Raw genomic sequence first — 13,293 nt, 5'->3', positions numbered from 1 at the left:
GAAATGCAACTATGACGGTGCTGCTACTTCAGTATATCTGAGTTCGAGCGATTTAATAGTCACATTGAGTGACTAAACAAGTAAAACAGATCCCTATATGTCATTTGAATCTTGGGATTAGTGATCACAGACTGAGACTGTAACTCCCATTTTTAATCAGGAACATCAGCATTGAAGTAGTACACCACAATAGCATTAGACCTGTTTCTATCCCTTTGGTGTGTGCTTATATCGCCTATCCCTACACAGTACAAGCAAAAATATAATATATGTATATTCCACTTACCTGTGGAATCTGGAGATGCAAGTCACAATTTGGAGATGCAAACCGAGTCTTGGGCAAATCAATTCTCAATGTGTTCAAATTTGCTTGAAAGCGAGAATATTCTACTCAAATTCAATCTTGCAAATCCATCCACTAATCTCCACTTGGCAACACAAGAACAGTAATTTTCAAGGAAAAGTTTTTTCACATTTAGGGTAAACCTATTTATTTAAATTGCAATACTAAATTTGTTTAGTTAAATTCTGAATGCACAGCTAATAAAATTCTAAAAAACATTTATCATGCATAAAATAAAGCATATACACTAGTAATATAAAACTTTTGATTCGAAGAGTTGCAGTACAAAATATTAACTCGCTCAGTCTACCTAATAAATCTCTAGATTCTAACATTAGCCAGCAGCATTTCCCTGAAAGCTGTTTCCCTCCCGAGATATATTAATATTCATTGGTTTGAAGAAGTGAAGAAGACAAATGAGCACTGAGGGTAAAGTCAATTAAAAACTATAGCCAAAGTACAATAAGTGCTCCTTATACATTGGAACAGGGTATACAACTTGAGTCTTTGAGGGACGCTGACTGGACAGATTTTCCAGGGCTAACATAATGACCAAGGGAACCAAGTAAATTACTTGTGAAATACAAAACTCCCCAAACTATAAGCTATCATAAAATGACCACTGTGAACCATTAATGTTCTTTCTCCCGCCCATCTTTAACCTTATAAATGTTATTATTAGAATTAATTTGCAAAGGCATGCTTTAGAGTGTCAAACTGGAGAACTGAGCAAAGACAGTTCCTGGATGATGTAATAGGATACAGAATTACAGAAAGCAATGAACAATTCTAAAAGGCATTTAAACAAAGTATATATTTACCGAAACAAATCTGATCACCAGGTTATAAATATTTTATAGATTATGCAATTATTCTATGAAAGATACATACAAGGTAACAACTGCAGCTGTAATTTTATCTCTATACACTGATGGTTGTAGACATAGTTCAAAGAGTCTTTCATTTCTTCGGCAGGTACACTGCATTCTGCATGTCAGATGTTCAGTCTTGGTGTTCTAGCACAAATTTCAGCTTGTTTAAATTTCTCAGTAGTGAATTCTTGACAGCCACATGTACATATCTTTTCAGATTCAAACTGCTGAGGTGTCCTAATGGAAGGATGTACAGGACACTTTCAGAATTCTCCAGATTTGATTTTTCTCTCAAATATGAAAGCTTTGAGACTAAATACACATGCTTCATACTTTTTTTTAACTTTGTACATGACGTATTCATCAGAAATATACTTTAAAATGTATTCAAAAGTGTGCCATACCGATGTAGCCATTTTTAAAATGACAAACATATCACAGTGCAGAAAGATATCCTGACACGGATGAGTGTAATTTGACACCTAATAATACAAATTCAATGGTTTCAATGTGTTGAAGTAACCCCTTTCTGACCTTGGACGTACTCAGTATGTCATGGAAGGGAAGGACTTCCGACCTATTGCGTACAGAGTACGTCATAACAATGTTGCACGCACAGAAGCTATGCACTCGCCATCACCGTCAGGTGTTCAGCTAACATCATAGCTGAAACCCGGCTCTCACTGCCAGGAAATCAATTGCAGCATGTAGAAGGCAGAGAGAGGGAGGGGCTCCCTCTCCCTTCCGATCGGCGCCCCCGCAACGTCATCGCGAGAGCCCGATTGTTGCCATGGTGAACAAAGATCGTCATGATGATCCTCGGGTCACCAGGCTAGCAAGCTTGTTAGACCATGCTCAAAGTATGGGCTAACAAGCTTGTGTGTCAGTGCATAACTGACACTTATAAAGCATTGAAGTGCTTCTGCATTACTATGCTTTATAACTGTGATCAGACCGTAAACAATGAAAGTCACATAAAGGGACTTAATAATAAAGTAAAAAAAAAGTTAAACAATTAAACAAATTGTAAAAATATTTAAGAACAAATCACAAAATTATAGAAAAAAAAGAAAATATATTGTACTCATAAATTTGTATTTTTATGTAAAAAAAAAAATAGCCAAAAAAGTACACATATCTGGTATCGCCGCTTCCAAAACGACCTGCTCCATAAAATTGTCACACTAGTTAGCCCCTTCAGTGAGTACAGTACAAAAAATATGGGCAAACAACTATGCTTTTTCATCATACCACCGAGCAAAGTCACACAATCAAAAAGATGAATATAAATAAAAATGGTACCTCTGAAAACGCCCCATACAGCTCCATTGATGGAAAGATAAAAAAGCTATAACTCTCAGAATAAAGCAATGAAAAAATAATTATTTTTTCTATAAAATAGTTTTTATTGTGTAGAAGCGCCAAAACATAAAAAAATTATATAATGTGGCATCACTGTAATCGTACTGACCCGAAGAATAAAGCTGCTTTATCAATTTTACCACAGGCGCAACAGAATAAAAAGAAAAAAACTATTTCTGAATTGCTGGTTTTTGTTCATTCTGCCTCCCAAAATTCGGAATAGATCAGAAGCGATCAAAAATAGTTATGTCACCGAAAATGGTACCAATAAAAAATGTTAAAATATCTCAATGTAAAAACTTGTTTTTGCAATATAAAGCGTCTTTTAGTATGTGACAGCAGCCAAACAGAAAAAAAACAATGTAAATCTGGTATCGCTGTAATCGCACTGACCCGAAGAATAAAGTCTAATCACTTATACCGCATGAGGAACGGCGTAAAAAATAAATAAAACCAATTCTTCACCTGTTGTTGATTTTTTAATTCTGCCTCTCAAAGATCACAGTAATGCTCGGTTCACATTTATCCTGCGCTCTACACTGGTTTCCTTGTAAATCTCTGAAATATGTGATTCAAACACAACACCCGACAGGAGATTCCCTATAATGAGGCAGATGGAGGCACTGTGGACACTGTCTGGCCTATGATCTGGGGTGTCTGTAATTCTGCTGCCTCATTATAGTGAATAGATACCTCAGGGGTTTCCTCTGAATCACGTCACTCGGAGATTTAGATGGAAACCTCGGCACTGTGGACACTGTCTGGCCTATGATCTGGGGTGTCTGTAACTCTGCTGCCTCATTATAGTGAATAGATACCTCAGGGGTTTCCTCTGAATCACGTCACTCGAAGATTTAGATGGAAACCTCAAAGTAAGTACTCAGCGTAGAGCACCGGATAAATGTGATCCAAAATGTTATGTAAAATGTTCCTAACAAAATCTTCAAATCAATCCACAATAAAAATCAAGTCCCCACTCAAGTTCATCATCTCTTAACGGAAATATAGGGGGCTTCCACGCTACTGGTAGTACAAAGGTTCTGGAAAAGCAAAATGGCTCCTTGCAAAAAGAAATTCAGCAATTTCTGTGCTCCCAAATCCATATGCTCCTCTCCCTTCTGACCTCCAGGGTGCCTAAACCACATTTAGCATCCACATGTTTGACATTTTTTAGCGACAAGAGTCCGGCTAATTTACGGGTGCGTATTTCCAGAAGCATGAGCTTGGCACTACAACGTACTGGTCATTACAACGTACTGGGCAATACAATAGCAGTTGTTTCTGGAAAAAAAACATGGAGTCAAAATCGCCACTGTACATCTCCCGAGATCTCAGTGTCGAGATCTCAATCTGCGCAGGTGTCGCCTCCGGCAGCCATTTGCCCAGAGTCCACCACGTTGAGAACATGGAAATGCAAAAATGTTGGCGGAGCCCCCGCACCGCTGAGGACCGTCAAACACCCCCTCTTACCACACTGGGACACGCAGCGTCACACCTCCAGACATTCCCTCCTCCAAGTGCAGGACCCACAGCATTGCCCGCAGTATCACCCTACTCCTGCCGCCAGCCCGCTGGTAAGCTACATTCGGTCTATAACACGCACACCAATTTTCCTTCAAAATTGGGGGGGGGGGGGAGTGTGTCTTATTGTCCGAAAAATACGGTACATGGTATGGGTTTGGGTTCAAATTTCATGGTTGGATTTGTGACAGGACGACAAGCGAAGGATGGAACGAGATGGATGATCTAATTAAGATAGCAGAGCTGTCCAGTACTCCCAGTGCACTCTTGTCTTTGGATGCCAAGAAGGCACTTGACTGTGTGCTCTGAGGATACCTGGAGGAAGTTCTCACAAAATTTGGTCTGACGGATTTTATTAGATCCGCAAATAGATCCTTGTATTCCAATGCTAGGGCAGTGGTTTCAACTTTAGGTTTTTGTCCGTCAAGTTTAATATCACTAATGGAACCTGCCAGGGATGTCCATTATCGACAATTATTTTTGCATTGGCTATGGAACACTTGGCGAAGTCCATACGTGTTAACCCAGATATTTCAGGCATAAAAGTAGGTGATTTGGATCATGTAATTGGACTTTATGCGGACGATGTTATTTTAACGTGCACAAATGTGGAAAAATCTCTCTAGCCCATAAATAGAAATTTGATGGATTTTCCAGCTGTTTTGTACTACAAAACTTAACGGGTCTAAGTCACTAATTTTTCCTGTTCATATTCCCTATCAAACTAAAAGTAAGATGGAGACTTTATTCCCCTTTTAAGTGGGCTGAAAAGGGAATTCCATATTTAGGTATATTTCTTACACCTACACATCTATTGGTACAGGAGAATTTTGACACTATATATAGTTCACTTAAAATAGAACTGGAAAGATACTTGACGATCGACCTATCATGGATAGCTAGGGAAAATGCTATTAAAATGACCTTACTTCCCAAACTATTATATTTATTTAGATGTATTCCCTTAAAAATTTCCCGTAAGCTGATTAACAAATGAAAAGTATTAACTGGATAATCCATATGGGTGGAGAAAAATTATTTCCTATCCTTTTCGTTTGGGAGGTATGGGAGTTCCGGATGTCTTGGCATATTATAAAGCTGCTATTCTTGACTCAATAAAGGATTGGCGCTTAGAAGAAGGCTCTCATAGATGGATGCAAATTAAATCCTTTTATGCTAAATGTGGTTCTAAAGGGAGAACTCTTGAAATTGAATATCTAAAGCCAACAGTTTTTTCTCCTTGTTTGCCAATTATGATGGCAACTATATATGCTTGGAACAACTGGGCTAGAAGGAATTAGTCTATTTCATTGTCAAATATTTCTATTAGGGCTATATAATTTCATATCCCATATTTAAATCTAGCATTGTGTGGAATTAATACATTAGCAGATATATTTGACGGCTCAGTTCTTATTCCATTTGATGTTATTAGTAATAAATATTGTTTGAGAAAAAGTTGTATTTATCAATATTTACAAATCCTAGATAAAGGAAATACTATAGGTCCGCTTCAAAAATGTTTTAAACAATGTGAACTTCACGAATAAAGGAATGTCTTTAATCTATAAAATTTTTAATAGTCCACTAGAGGAGGGGAAATTGCCATATATGCTTAAGTGGGAAATGGATCTAGATATATCAGTACCAATTCAGAATAGGCATAATACGATTGCCTGGATACAAAAAACATCGAGATGTATTAATCATTTTGAATAGCTGAAAAAGATCCATATGAGTTCGTATCTCTTTCCATCTAAATTAGTACATTGTAGTCCGAGTTATTCGGATAAAAGTTGAAAGGAGTGTCTTCAAGTTGGTACATTATGCCATATATGGTGTTTTTATCCTAAGATAGGACCCTTTTGGTCTTTGTTTTTTGGGCTGATCTCTGGTTTAATAGGGGTTCAACTAGAACCGAATCTAGCTTTAGCAAGTGCTGAAAATTTGAATAGTTACAATTCCACCTAAGTTCAGATGTATGGTAATACAACCCCTGGCAAAAATTATGGAATCACCGGCTGGAGGATGTTCATTCAGTTGTTGAAAAAAAGCAGATCACAGACATGGCATAAAACTAAAATCATTTCAAATGGCAACTTTACTGCTTTAAGAAACACTAAAAGAAATCAAGAAAAAAATGAGGTACTCAGTAAGGGTAATTTTTTTCAGACCAAGCAGAAGGAAACAATTATGGAATCACTCAATTCTGAGGAAAAAAATATGGAATCACCCTGTAAATTTTCATTTCCAAAACTAACACCTGCATCAAATTAGATCTGCATCTAAAAAGGAGTGATCACACCTTGGAGAGCTGTTGCACCAAGTGGACTGACATGAATCATGGCTCCAACAGGAGAGATGTCAATTGAAACAAAGGAGAGGATTATCAAACTCTTTAAAGAAGCTAAATCATCACGCAATGTTGCAAAAGATGTTGGTTGTTCACAGTCAGCTGTGTCTAAAATATGGACCAAATACAAACAACATGGGAAGTTTGTTAAAGGCAAACATACTAGTAGACCAAGGAAGACATCAAAGCATCAAGACCGGAAACTTAAAGCAATATGTCTCCAAAACATGAAATGAACAACAAAACAAATGAGGAACGAATGGGAGGAAACTGGAGTTTATGTCTGTGACCGAACTGTAAGAAACCACCTAAAGGAAATGGGATTTACATACAGAAAAGCTAAACATAAGCCATCATTAACACCTAAACAGAAAAAAACAAGGGCTAAGGAAAAGCATTCGTGGACTGTGGATGACTGGATGAAAGTCATATTCAGTGATGAATCGCCAATCTGCATTGGGCAAGGTGATGATGCTGGAACTTTTGTTTGGTGCCGTTCCAATGAGATTTCTAAAGATGACTGCATGAAGAGAACATGCAAATTTCCACAGTCATTGATGATATGGGGCTGCATGACAGGTAAAGGCACTGGGGAGATGGCTGTCATTACATCTTCAATAAATGCCCAAGCTTACATTGATATTTTGGACAGTTTTCTTATCTGATCAATTGAAAGGATGTTTGGGGATGATGACATCATTTTTCAAGATGATAATGCATCCTGCCATAGAGCAAAAACGGTGAAAACATTACTTGAAAGAAGACACATAAGGTCATTGTCATGGCCTGCAAATAATCCGCATCTCAATCCAATTGAAAATCTTTGGTGGAAGTTGAAGAAAATGGTCCATGACAAGGCTCCAACCTGCAAAGCTGATCTGGCAACAGCAATCAGAGAAAGTTGGAGCCAGATTGATGAAGAGTACTATTTGTCACTCATTAAGTCCATGCCTCAGAGACTGCAAGCTGTTATTAAAGCCAGAGTTGGTGCAACAAAATACTAGTGATGTATTGGAGTATTCTTTTGTGTGTTTGTTTTTCATGATTCCATAATTTTTTCCTCAGAATTGAGTGATTCCATAATTTTTTCCCTCTGCTTGGTCTGAAAAAAATTACCCTTACTGAGTACCACATTTTTTTTCTTGATTTCTTTTAGTGTTTCTTAAAGCCATAAAGTTGCCATTTGAAAAGACTTTAGTTTTGTGCCATGTCTGGGATCTGCTTTCTTTCAACAACATTAAACAACTGAATGTACATCCTCCGAGCCTGGTGATTCCATAATTTTTTCCAGGGGTTGTACATGTTTTGATTTCAGCCAGACAATGCCTCTCACTGAAATGGAAATTGGCTCTCATTCCCACGATGAAAGATTTGATTGGGAAAATGAACATCTATTATCATTATTAGTGTTGAGCGAGCATGCTCGACACTGCTCGGTACTCGCCTGAGCATCTCACTACTTGGGATGTTCAGCGAGCACCAAGCATTTCCGGGTTAATTTGGCGGGAGCTCGGGTCTCCGCCCTGCATGTTTGGCACTCTTTACAGAGCCAATGAACTTGCAGGGATTGCCAGCCAGTCACTGTAAATCCTTTTTTTATCTAAATCCTCTTTATTTATTTTTCCCTCAGTCACACTGTACAAATACCCGTCTTATTAACCTTTTGATATCCCCCCCCCCCCCAAAAAAAAAAAAATTGAGTGTGTCTGTGAGTGTACAGACACAAATATATCTGTTTAAAAGAGTCTGGTGTAGGCCAGAGAACTAGAACTGTGGTTTTCCTCTTTCACGGTTCAAATCTCCTTTTTATTACCCTTTTGCCATTGATAGTGCGAGTGTAAGCTATTTTACTTCATTTACAATGGGCAAGGTGCGTGGCAAGGGACGTGGAACTGGACGTTCTGGTGATGGTGCGTGCAGAGGATGGGGCCGTGGCCAAGGTGAAAATGTGCCACAACCAACAGCCACATCTTCTCGCTCCCAGTTCTTGACCGAATTACTATGGAAGCAAAAAACAACACCACTATTGCGAAATGATCAGTGTGAACAGGTTATTAATTGGATAGCAGATAATACTTCCAGTCACCAGGGCACCACCACCTCCGGTCTGTCTTCCACACAGTCAAGTCTTAGTAGCCATGAGTCTCGACCGCATACTCCCCCTCACCCTGATGCTTCTTCCTCCCACCATGCCGAGTGTCATCAGACAGTAACTGATCCCCCAGTTGGACACTCTGAAGAGCTGTTCACTGGTCCATTTCCATATTTGGGCCCCTCGCCTGCTTCGCTTGAAGCGGTGGAAGAGGAGATCCCATGTAGCGATGGCCAAATATTTGAACAGCCACGGCCACAGGAAGGCGACGCTGGCAATTTGTCACAAGAGGTGGACGAGACACAGTTGCCACGAAGTGAGGAGGAGGACCGTGGTGTGGAAGTAGAAGAGGAGGAGGTGGTGGATGATCTAGTAACCTACCCAACGTGGCAGGAGGACACGCAGAGCGGGGCCAGCTGCACACAGGGTGAGGGAGGCAGAGTACCCCAACAGGCAGGAAGAAGCAGTGTAGTGGCCGCAGACAGAAGGTGGACAACCGTTCCCCGTAACACCAACACGAGGGCTAGCATCAGCAGGGGTGACAAAACTACCAGCCTGACCACCACCAGCATGATTAGGCACATGTCAGCAAAGCACCCGACTTTGTGGGGCGCACCCCAGGGTCCACAACCAGTGTCAGCGGGTGTCACCACTGCTTCTTCCGCTGTTGTGCATGTAACAGAACCCCCTGTTGTGCGTGCAAGGCAATCCCCTGTCCATACTGCATGCAAAGATGCCCCCTCAGACCTTTGAACGAAAGCGCAAATTCGCAGCCAACAACCTACAGGCCACAGTCCTAAATTCGCACATTTCACAACTGCTTGCATTGGAAATGCTGCCTTTTAGGCTGGTGGAGACAGAATCCTTCCGCAACCTTATGGCGGTGGCCGTCCTTCGGTACTCAGTCCCCAACTGACACTATTTTGCCCGGTGTGTCATCCCCGCACTACACAATCACGTGTCGTAAAACATCTGCCGTGCCCTCAACAACGCAGTTACTGGGAGAGTCCCCCTGACAACGGACACGTGGACAAGTGCTTCTGGCCAGGGACGGTACATCTCCCTGACGGCACACTGGGTAAACATAGTGGAAGCAAGGAGCCAGTCGGACCTTGGGACGGAACACATCCTCCCCACACCGAGGATTGCGGGCCCTATGTCAGTCAGAGTTGCCCCCACAGTGTACAGCTGCGCATCATCCTCCTCCTCCTCCTCATGTTCAGCCTCCATCTCAGATATCACCACATCAGTTACAAGCTGGAAGCACTGCAGTACTGCCTCAGCCAAGAGGCAACAGGCTGTGTTGAAACTCATAAGCTTAGGTGATAAACCTCACACTGCTTGTGAGTTGTGGACAGCTATGAAAGAGCAGGCAGATCTGTGGCTGAGACCGCTGAACCTACATCCAGGCATGGTCGTGTGTGACAATGGCCGTAACCTGGTGGCGGCCCTGAGGCGAGGCGAGATCACACACGTACCATGCCTGGCTCATGTGCTTTAACCTCATGGTTCAGCGGTCTCTTAAATCGTACCCCGAGTTGCCAGATCTGCTCGTCAAAGTACGCCGTCTGTCAGCTCATTTTCGCAAGTCGGCTACAGCTTCCGCCGCCCTTGCTGTGTTGCAGAAGTGTTTGCAGCTTCCGGCACACCGACTGGTGTGTGATGTCCTCACACGTTGGAACTCTACCCTCCACATGTTGCAAAGGATTTGTGAGCAGAAGAGAGCAGTTCCAGCTGCAACAAGGCTGTCGATATTCAGGTCAGACTCCACACATAAGAACTCAGAAGTGGACCTGGATGTCTGACATATGTACCATCCTGACAAACTTTGAGGAGTCCACCAAGATGGTGAGTGGCGATGATGCCATCATTAGCATCAGCATCCCACTTGTCTGTCTTTTGCAACGCTCTCTGCAGAGAATTAAAGAGGAGGCATTGCAGCCAGAGTATGATGAGATGGATCAAGAAGTCCTAGCGGGCGATTACACACAGCCCAGCCTCATCTCATCCCAATGTGCATTGGGGGACAATGAGGGAGAGGAGGAGGAGAAGGAGGAAGAGGAGGAAGAACAGGAGCTGGTATCATGCGCTGTAGACGGTAGTACCTGTACCACTGTCATACCGTCGGTTCAGCATGGGTGGCCTGAGGACAGGGGGGAGGAGGAGGAGGAGGAGGAGAGCATGGTCGGCCGTCATCTTGGTGAGGACACGGAAGTCTTGCCCGTTACCAGTCTGGCACGCATGGCAGACTTTATATTACGATGCCTTAACCGTGACCCTCGCGTAGTCAAAATGTTGGGTGACAGTCATTACTGGTTGGTGACACTTTTAGACCCCCGCTACAAGGAGAACTTTCAGTCTCTTATACCTGAGGTGGAGAGGTCTACAAAAATGGGGCAGTACCAGAATGCCCTTGCTGCAGAACTGTTAAAGAAATTCCCATCTGAACACGCTAGCGGCAGAGGTCACAGTTCGTTGCCCAACCAAGGCGTACAGGCGAGACAGACGCAACTCCAATCCAGCAGAGGCAGGGGAACACTGTCAATGTTCTGGGACAGTTTTCTGAGACCCGCCCAGCTTACAGGCCCTGAGGCGCGGGGTACTCTCACAAGGAGTGGAAAGTTTCAAAAGATGGTGAGGGAGTACCTTGCCGACCATACCAGCATCCTCTGTGATTCCTCTGTGCCTTTTAATTATTGGGTATCCAAGCTGGACACTTGGAATGAACTCGCTCTGTATGCTTTGGAGGTCCTGGCCTGCCCTGCCGCTAGCGTTTTATCGGAGCATGTTTTTAGTGCTGCTGGGGGAATTATATCTGATAAGCGCACTCGCCTGTCAACTGACAATGCTGACAAGCTGACCCTTATCAAAATGAACAAGGGCTGGATTGGGCCAGACTTCTCATCACCATTAAATGACAGCAGAGTAACATAAAGTCAAATCCTCTGTGTTATATCGGGAGGTGTATTCCCACGCACCGCTTCACACCCACACATGGGTATACGCTTCCTCATTTTGGCTGTTTTTTGCTCTTCTCCTTATCCTCAGCCTCCACCACCACTATACCACCAAGGTGACTGTGGTCTGTGTTGCCAGCATTGCAAGTTCCTCTGTCCTAATTTTTTGCAGCTTTTCCTTGGAAGGCATAGGCAAAGACTATGGGAGACCCACTCCCCAATAATGGGAATAATGTTTTTAATATGCTGTACTGCATGGCTCTTGTAAGGGGCATTGCAAGTTCCTCCATCCTAATTTTTGGCAGATTTTGCTTGGAAGGCATAGGCAAAGACTATGGGAGACCCACTCTCCAATAATGGGAATAATGTTTTTAATATGCTGTACTGCATGGCTCTTATAAGGGGCATTGCAAGTTCCTCCATCCTAATTTTTGTCAGCTTTTGCTGCTTGGAGGGCATAGGCAAAGACTATGGGAGACCCACTCCCCAATAATGGGAATAATGTTTTTAATATGCTGTACTGCATGGCTCTTGTAAGGGGCATTGCAAGTTCCTCCGTCCTAATTTTTGGCAGCTTTTGCTTGGAAGGCATAGGAAAAGACTATGGTAGACCCACTCCCCTATAATGGGAAAAATGTTTTTAATATGCTGTACTGCATGGCTCTTGTAAGGGGCATTAAAATCGTCTTGGTAAGCAGCTGTGACCTCCACGTCTCTTCCAAGGGGCATTAAAACCGTCTTGTTAAACCACTCTGAACTCCACATCTCTTCCAAGGGGCATTAAAATCGTCTTGTTAAGCTACTGTGACCTCCACGTCTCTTCCAAGGGTCATTGATATTGTCTTTTTATTCCACTGGGACCTCCACCACTCTTCCAATGGGCATTGATATTGTCTTCTTATTCCACTGCGACCTCCACCACTCTTCCAAGGGGCATTGATATTGTCTTTTTATTCCACTGCGACCTCCACCACTCTTCCAAGGGTCATTGATATTGTCTTTTTATTCCACTGCGACCTCCACCACTCTTCCAAGGGGCATTGATATTGTCTTTTTATTCCACTGGGACCTCCATGTAACTTCCAAGGGGCATTAAAACCGTCTTGTTAAACAACTCTGAACTCAACGTCTCTTCCAAGGGGCATTAAAACCGTCTTGTTAAACCACTCTGAACTCCACGTCTCTTCCAAGGGGCATTAAAACCGTCTTGTTAAACCACTCTGAACTCCACGTCTCTTCCAAGGGGCATTAAAACCGTCTTGTTAAGCAACTGTGACCTCCACGTCTCTTCCAAGGGTCATTGATATTGTCTTTTTATTCCACTGGGACCTCCACCACTCTTCCAAGGGGCATTGATATTGTCTTTTTATTCCACTGCGACCTCCACCACTCTTCCAAGGGGCATTGATATTGTCTTTTTATTCCACTGCGACCTCCATCACTCTTCCAAGGGGCATTGATATTGTGTTTTTATTCCACTTCGACCTCCACCACTCTTCCAAGGGGCATTGATATTGTCTTTTTTTTGCACTGGGACCTCCACGTCTCTTGCAAGGGGCATTAAAACTGTCTTGTTAAACCACTCTGAACTCCACCTCTCTTCCAAGGGGCATTAAAACCATCTTGTTAAGCTACTGTGACCTCCACGTCTCTTCCAAGGGGCATTAAAACCGTCTTCTTAAACCACTCTGAACTCCACAGCTCTTCCAAGGAGCATTGAAATGTTGTTTTTAATTACCTCTAACCTCCACGACTCTTCCAACGTGCATTCCATTTCAACCTAATTTTTGTCA

The 13,293-nt window shown here is 42.4% G+C and overlaps 1 protein-coding gene across 1 annotated transcript in view; it reads right to left on the bottom strand.

Annotated features, from left to right (window-relative positions):
* Positions 1-655: 655 nt before the first annotated feature.
* The window catches only part of CFAP47 (cilia and flagella associated protein 47), a 1,117,227-nt gene continuing 1,104,589 nt past the window's right edge, over positions 656-13,293 (bottom strand). Inside the window, exon 65 of the mRNA XM_073664712.1 lies at positions 656-1,452. Within this exon, the coding sequence (XP_073520813.1) occupies positions 1,435-1,452 (18 nt within the window). The 3' untranslated portion in view covers positions 656-1,434. The remainder of the gene's footprint in view (positions 1,453-13,293) is intronic.

This window comes from Phyllobates terribilis, unplaced genomic scaffold (assembly GCF_046119375.1).
Source record: "Phyllobates terribilis strain yellow unplaced genomic scaffold, ASM4611937v1 Scaffold_2__4_contigs__length_985480577, whole genome shotgun sequence".
In the NCBI taxonomy this organism is placed as follows: domain Eukaryota; kingdom Metazoa; phylum Chordata; class Amphibia; order Anura; family Dendrobatidae; genus Phyllobates; species Phyllobates terribilis.
Note: the sequence above shows the minus strand (reverse complement) of the source record. Positions and strands in the feature narration are given on the sequence as shown.